General features: G+C 40.3%; 1 protein-coding gene across 4 annotated transcripts in view; it reads right to left on the reverse strand.

The window, feature by feature from the left end:
* Positions 1 to 8378, reverse strand: part of fam172a (family with sequence similarity 172 member A) — a 146155-nt gene that overhangs the window by 55552 nt on the left and 82225 nt on the right. For all 4 annotated transcript variants that reach the window (XM_036213588.1, XM_024275667.2, XM_036213587.1 and 1 more), the window contains one exon: positions 1712 to 1828. In XM_036213588.1, the coding sequence (XP_036069481.1) occupies positions 1712 to 1828 (117 nt within the window). The remainder of the gene's footprint in view (positions 1 to 1711; positions 1829 to 8378) is intronic.

Below are 8378 nucleotides of genomic sequence, written 5' to 3' on the forward strand. Positions count from 1 at the left end.
AAATCCAAATCAAGTATAATGTGGATGTAAACTTTTGAATACAAACTAATCAAATGCAGCTGATAACAGGTGGATCTTTAACCTGAATTTAAATACACTGAGAGTTTCAACTGATATAAGACTTAATGGAAGTATCTTCCAGATCTGTGTAGCATAGATGCATTAATGCAGCTTCGTCATGTTCAGTTTTGACTCTAGGAACTGACAAAAGACCGGATCCAGATGACCAGATAACCATTCAAAGCTTAACATAACTTTAAAGTCTATCCTCTGGCAGCCAATGCAAAGACCTCAGAACTGGACTGATGTGGTCTACTTTTTTGGTCCTTGTGCGAACCCGAGCAGTGGAGTTCTGAATACCCTGTAGTTTCCTAATAGATTTTTTTGGTAGTCTTTTAAAAACACTGTTACAGTAGTCAAGTCAATTTGAAAGAATTAACTCGTTTTTCCAAATGTTTTGGCAGTTTTTACTTTTTTCAATGACATCCCTTAAGGGAACTGCAAGACACTCGTGTGCTCTCTTTACGATGTGGCCGCTCCCCTCCATGGGCTCAGACAACCCCAAAATCCGCATTCTGCAGCACCAACCCCATATGGGTGCATGTGACTAAGGCTTAGCTATAGCCTTGCATTAAAAGGGGGGACTATCTTCTGTGACCTCCACAGGACAAAAAATTCTTTGCGTAAATTTGGAGCTTATACCGGTATCAGTACAAAGCTTTATAACTTCCATAGAGCAAATACTTTTTTTCAAGGGCTTAGAGGAAATTGGTTAGCACTATTTCCTCTTAATTAAACAAACTCCTCTCCTCATTCACCCAAAAAGGACAGTGGGTTAATGAGTATGACAGAGGGAATCCTTGCCTGTGTGAGTGCACTGTGAAGGTTATTTCAGGTTTATTGTTTTGAAAAATCACAACAAGAAAATCACTTAACATTTCAATTATAGTAAATAACCTACCACAAATAAGGGGCAAGTGCAACTTTCAATCACATACACTTTAAATAAACTACATAAACTAAAGACAAGTAATGCACTTGAACATACACACAAACACAAGGGATTGAGAGCCGGAGATGAGGGGGAAATAGGAAAACAAAAGGCCATGGATATAAAAGAGAGTGTAATACAAATGCAGGAATGGATTAGGTGTGTAGATGTGTGTGTGTGCACGTGAGTGAAAGAGAGACACACAGAGAGATAGAGAGAGCACATGACATTTGCATCTATAGCTCTCCAGCAGCTTTGGACTTGGCTGGTCCTCATCTGTATGTGCATACTGAGTGAGCCCAGGTGATGCATATGGCACAGAGGTCACACCAGAAAGGGCAAATTTTGAAATGAAGCCAACACAAAAGCACATGTGCACGTGCATTCTGTCTTGCACGCGTCCACTATAAGCACATGTGAGGCAAATGCATGCACAGCTGCATACGCAGACAATAGAGGGGTTAACTGTATCAGCTTGGTTAAAAAAAAGGAGTGTGGGCTGGTGTAACAAGAAAAGGCAACACACAAAGAATAACTGTTTAAGACTTCTAAGACTGGCTGTTAGTCATGGGGACCTGTGAGGGTCAGGAAGGTTAAACAGGGAGAAAAAGGAAAAAAAAAGAGCAGAATTTACATGATGAGTTATAAGCTAATGGATGGTCCCCTTGTGCAATCTGCAGTGTTTATTTCTGCTCTGGGATGTGACTTTATTTATCTTACCTGATGCATCCAGTCCTGAGTCCCCTTGCTGGTGTCCTGTAGCCAAATATTGTGGCTGGAGTCAGTCAGAGCAACAGCGCATACTTTGTTCTTCACCTGATTCTCCCTTTGATTAATCTGACAAAAAAGTAAACTTGCATCAGTTTTTGTTAATAGCTTAGCATCTGCAACAAAGATAACTTAGTTTTTTTTCATAAAAACACAGAAGTGGATTTAATAAGAAACAATCAATGCAATGGCAAATATTTGCCAAAAAAAAGACATAAAGTACATGACATTCTTGTGCAAGTCGACTTTTCATGAAAGCAAAGCCCAGTAGACAGCTTTATAACCTGAGGACACAGATTCAACCTAGCATGATGTTAAAAAGTACAATATGAAAGAGCATTGCTCCACTGTAGTGTGTCCTTGTCACGTTCTGTGCAAATGCCCTTCCCTGCGTACATTCCTATACCTTGGTTCCCATTCCTAATACCCTTTTCCTTCACATGTCACAAAGACACGTGGCGTTCTCAAGCCAGCCTTCCTATCCCCCTCTGAATGCCAACACCAAGAAAAATGTCACACAAAGGACTTGTTACTGCACTGCAATAGACTTCCCACACGGCAGTTCTGACCCAAAGGAGCGCCGTGGGTTGTGAACAAGCTGTTTAAGAAAAAAAGGGGGATAAAAAGGAGAGTACTTACAATGTTAGGTTAACAGTCACTTACATTAGTGTTTAGTAGAGCAATGAACAGACTGGGGATTCAATCAGTGCTGCAGATTAACAACATATTTTGTGACAGCAGCAAAATAAATGAAGTTGGATTTTAAATTAATTAAAAATGTTGCATCCTGTGTGAAAGGTCTGAATTTTTGTAACACTATTGTTTTGAAACAGTTTTAAACTATAGTCGTTTTTAGCAGGCTTTCCTTATGATACTTGAAATTATTAATTAGGAAACAAAAATAAATCTCTAGTGACATTACTCATTCATTATGCCAGGTTTCATTGCTACAGTGCTGACACAGACACACAGAGACCAGGACTAGTTTTGGAGTTAACAATAAATAACGATTCCTGGAGAGAATGCTCTTTGCAGTGTGGCCCTAAACCACAGTCATTTTGACACCCTCTGTGTCTTGTGTTTTACAAGCCACAATGACAACTGTGGTTAGCTGCACACTGAGCACATAATCCAACTTGCACCATAATTTACAAACAGTTGGTGTCGCGAGGCCATGAGGATATAAATCTGAGATGTTTTATTATATGACTCATCATGTTAGCCCGCATGTTAGTGTTTGCTATGTACTGTATATGCACAAGTTGAACGTGCTAATTCCACATGTAACTGCAGACAGCAGTTTTTACAAGAGAGGAAGCCAGATGTTGTGGTCAGTTGTGTATCGGACAGAGAAAAAGGGAACAAATGTGTGGAGCAAACATAAAGAGAAAACACACAAGGAGGACAAAATCCTAAAGAAGAAAGAAGACAGAAAAAAAGTTCCCAAAAGCAGTTATGAATGCAATTATACAACTTCATGAGGAGAATCCTTTCTGACAGTTTAAGAAAATAAAGGCAGACCATCTGGTCAACATGTAAACCACATCCACAAAGCAATTGGTATTTATTAAGTAATGATTAATTGACTTAATTGATTTTTATTCATACAATCCAACCAGATCAATCTGTCTGTGGCAATTTTTAATTTGATTCAGATCAAATCAACCAATACCATAATACATTTATTTCAAAATCAAATAAATTGATAATATCAATCTTGTAAATATCATCTGGATTGAGACATGGTAGGTTTATTTTACTATAAGGTAAAAATGACCAAGTGTCATCACAGTGGACAACACGCGTGTGATGGCAGCAAAGCCATTATTACAGTCAAGTGTGGAGACAATTTGAACTTTACAAAGTCATGCGACCACGCAGTTTGCTTTGTTTTTTATTATTTTAATGTGGAAAAACAACAGTGGGGTGAACTTTCTGAAACACAACTGTGAATGAATTTAATTCTTATTTACTTGTTTGTCTGTACACATATTTAATTGACACTCGATTATCTTGCAAGAAACACAAGAAATCTGGAAAACTTCACCTGCACTGTTCAGTACCAGGTATTTATTTATGAGTCACACTGGTTGAAGTTTTGGCAAAAGATGTCCTTAATCGTTTTTAGGTTCAGGTTATGGGATCGAACCAAATCGTTCAAAATAAACCTATATCAACAATGAATCGTATTAGCAACTACAAATCAGGATATGAATCGATTTATTGTTAAAATAAATTGCTAACAACCCTGTATTTCTCAGATCAAGAAGTTTATACTGGATTGCATATCCCCAGGTAACAGAATCATCCATCCATCCATCCTGCTGAATCCTATTCAGTGGTTTCCAGCTATTGTTGGGTGAAAGTCTGTTCCAAGGTCACACAATTACACACACCCACTGTCATACATAGGGACAATTTTGAATCATCATTTAACCTCTGAAGCATGTTTTTGGGCTGTGGGAGTAAACTGGAGTGCACGGAGAGAACCCACACCTGTACGGGGAGAAAACCAAAACTCGAAGCAGAAAGGTCGTGGTAGGGGAGTCAACCTCTGATCAGAAGATTGCAGGTTTGATTCCCGCCTTGCCCGTCCATGTGTCAAAGCTAAATTTAAATGTGTTGAAGACACTGAACCCCACCTTGCCTCTGATGGAAGGTTGATGCCAGTGTTCGGAAGTGTAGCCGCCATCAGTGTGTGAATGGGACTGTGACTGTAAAACGCTTTGGACCTTCGAGGACGGTAGAAAAGCACTTTACAAGTACACGCTATTTGCCATTTGCCAAATGGATAACAAATATTTTGCTTAGTTATACATTTAAAAACAGCTTTTCACAAAAATTTGCACATTTGGAGCAGCTATCAGACATCTCTATTCAAGGTTAGATTCACTTTAAGTATATTTCCATGGACAAACATCCAGTTTTTAAATTTTAGTCACGAATTGCCTCATTTTTGTAAGAGACAAAGATGTGAACAGGTTCTATGTAGACAAAGAAAAAAAAAAAACGTGCCAATTAATCATGTTTATTTATCAAGACAAGGAGTTGAAATTTGCAACAAGACATCATTTAACAGCATGCTAAGCTAATCTCTAGTTGAGATAAATACCTTATTTCTCCTTTCTCCCTGTGATGCTCCCTTGCTCATGACTGCTTCGCTGAAGCTACATCTAAACACCAGCAATAATAAAGACAATTATTTAGGCCTTTGATAATTATGTGTCAAAGGCAGTGAAAGCCACAAGATAATTGGGCAAAAACTGAATGGTAATCCACAATGGAGTTCCCTGCGGGGAGACAGGCAGACTCATCCCTAGAAAGAATGCAGCGCAGGAGAAAAGAGAGAAACAGGCAAAGAGAGAAAGATGAGAGCTCTTTAAGGGGTCTTGCTCACTGTCAGACAGTTGATGTGAAAAGCCACAATTATACACACACAGTGAGTGCAAATGGAGAACAGCAAAAAAAAGAAAGAAGAAAACAAGGGGACACAGGGAAAATGACAAAAAATTAACAAGGAAAAAAATAGAAAAATGCAGAGTATTAGTGTGAGCAAAGAATGGGAAGGGGCTAGCAGAAAGAAGTAATGTGTGTATCTGTGTGCATGTGTGTGTTTGAAAGAGAGAAGCACCCTATGAAGATGCCAGTAAAGAACAAGGCTTATAATGTGGCTGCGTGGTTTGCTGCCAACAGGCACAGATAATCTAGGACTACCCACTGAGAACTGAAGCGCTGCTTAAATATTTGATTGATTAACTGTCCTGTTGCTGCCAGAGAATAAGAGGAGACCATTGGAGAAGCCAGGGCCAATACAGAAAAAAAATAAACAAACATGTATGTGGGTGCACACCGGAAGGTTTGAAAGCACATGGCAAACTAACACGAATATACACCCCCATAAATCCCTATACAACAACATTGGAAAGGGGGACTAACAAACAAGCATGTGCACTGAAAGCATGAGTGGGCTATGTGAAGATGGCGGTAAGGGCTAAGCAAGATAAAACAGGCTGACGTGGTCTTGTTGCAGCGCTCAGTCAGTTTACCTTTACTGTTTGGGGCAAAAACACGCACAGCACACTCCTATCTGGCTGTGAAAACATAGGCAGTTGGCCCCCCATGCTCTAACACCCTCCACAGGAAGAGACAACACCGGCGCTTCCTGTGGCTTTGAAGCAGCGGCCCCAGGTCCCCTGTCTGTCCCTAGCTTCCTTTGTCTTAACCACAGGAAGGAAGCCCTCTCCAGCACGAGGCCAGAGGCCTCCAGGGAGCACAGGGGTGTGTGTCTGAGTATGTGCAACCTTTAGTGTGGAGAGTGTGCAGAGATTTTCCCTACAGAGGTCATGTGCATTTACTCACAGGGATTTTTCCCTCCTCTCCAGAGCATGAACTTTGTGGAGAGAAAGAACTGCAATAACTTCCGCCTCTTTTTCCTCTTCCCCCTCGTGGCCGTTCGCCAAATGCACGATGAAGAGAAGACGAAGGGTGAAGGGGGCAAATTGCTAAACTGTTTGAGTGACAGCGTTGACCACTGGGTGCTGGGAGGCGGTGAGGGAGCTCGTATGAGTAAAGGAGAACTCTACGTGTGCAAAAACATGTGAACCACATACTTTTGAACAAACACAAGCACAGACACACGCACCAACGTTAGAAGGGGGGTGGTGAGGAAAAGGAAGGCCAATAAATATTTACTGACGCAGCAGAGGTGGAGAACGGTCGTCGACTGTTGGAAACAAAAGGCAGAGGATGAGGAGCGGCGTGCCAGGAAACCTGCCGACTGCAGGTTCTTTGCCCCGCTAGTGCCCATGGAAAACAAGAGGAAGACGGAAATAGAAGATAGGACAAAGAGAGAAAGGGAAGGGAGAATGGATAGAAGAAGGAAAGAAAGTACTGACAGATGGAGCTGTCAATAGGAGAATATACTGATTTTTTTGTATTTCTATTGCAAAAAAAACTGCTGTATTTTTAATTAAATTTTTAGAAAAGCATTTTTGCAGTCACAAGCTCTGTTTAGTGACCTCTCACAGCTGGACTTCACTTACCAGCAATTTTTTATAGTAGATTTTTTTTTTCTCTGGATTTTTTTGAACCCAAAAAGGTCAAACAGCAACACTAGCAAACAACAGTTAAGAAGTCATAATTTAATTACCCTCTCTTTGACATTTGCACGGTGGTAAGTGTTAATCATGCTAACACCCAACAATTCAAGTAAACTGTCTCTTTCAATGTACAATTCTTTTTCAGACTGTTGCTACACCTCCTCAAAGCAGTCATGAAGGTAATGCAGGCCCTAATAAGTATACAAATAGACTAAGAAAAAGTTATTTTATGGCAATAAAAAACATGTTTTTAGTGTTTTAACATGTCCTTGTGGCATTTTTGTCTTGATAGACGACACAAAGAAAGAAAATTAAACTTAAAATTGCATGTCTGAGTATTTCTTTTTTCAAATTGTGGTATAGGTGTGATGTAGAAGCTACTATGGGAGGCCACAAGTCAAACTCCCAGCACTGCTACGTAATGATTCATCCACTTGTAGACGTCTAGATCCATGTTACGACTTAGTTTTCATCATCCGAGCTGGCATTTATCTAGCTTAAAAGTCTAAGGCGAGATAGCTCCAATATTGATCACCATTATTGTTGTTGCAGCACTAATGTTAGCTTGGGGTTGTGAGGGGCTGTAAGCTAGCTGAAGAGAGTGTAAACAAAGGGTTGATGGGATATCAATGCAAGCTTACTATGCTTCAAAGGTCCCGCCCACAACTCAGAGGTGAGTTTTTAATGAACTTCTGCCGCTGTGCAGAAACTACAAATCAACACAGATTTTTTTGACTTTGACAAAAATAGACAGAATCATAATACAAACGCCATTGAAAATAAATCAAAGGATGATCAGAGTGGGACTTTAGAGTTTGGTATTGCAAGTTTTTTTTTTCTTTTAGTTAAAAAAAACCCTAATATCTAGTGGTCGTATTTAGTTAAGTGGAAAAGTCATTGTTTTGGATTATGCCCACCTCAACCTAACTTGTCTATTTTTTTCTCTTGCTCTAAAAGTGCGTCTTTTTGTCTTTCTTCATGTCTCCTAACCCTCCGGCAATGCTGTAAAATAGAAACCTAACCTCAATATTTTCCCTTACGGTGCTGGGACTTACTGGCCCATTAAATCTCCCTTCCCATGTGTCAGCTTGCACATTTCCTCCATGAAATTTTTGTTTAATTAAACTTTCTTAATGATTTATACGCTATAATAATAGCCATAAGTATTCCAGAGCAGGTTAAAGGGACAGCCTTTAAGTGTACATCAGGGGATGACCCTGTTTTAGCATAGTTTCAGTTGGGTGATTCTAGACTTGAAATGAGGATGGATAGGCTGAGGGAGAATGGGACTGACGGAGGGAGGTAGTGAATGAGAGGTCCTAACGAGGGTGGGTGGAGGAGGAGGCTGAGACCTTTGTGTTGTAACTCAGGGTGATACATCACTGAAAACCAAGGACTTGCTGAACCCCGGCAGGGAAGAGACAGCTCACCGCAGACGGACAGATACACACATGCACGGCACACACAAGCCATTACCGGCAAGGAGACTAACCCAAAAAACGATGACAACTTCAGTGTTT

This window comes from Oryzias melastigma, linkage group LG9 (genome assembly GCF_002922805.2).
Source record: "Oryzias melastigma strain HK-1 linkage group LG9, ASM292280v2, whole genome shotgun sequence".
Lineage (NCBI taxonomy): Eukaryota > Metazoa > Chordata > Actinopteri > Beloniformes > Adrianichthyidae > Oryzias > Oryzias melastigma.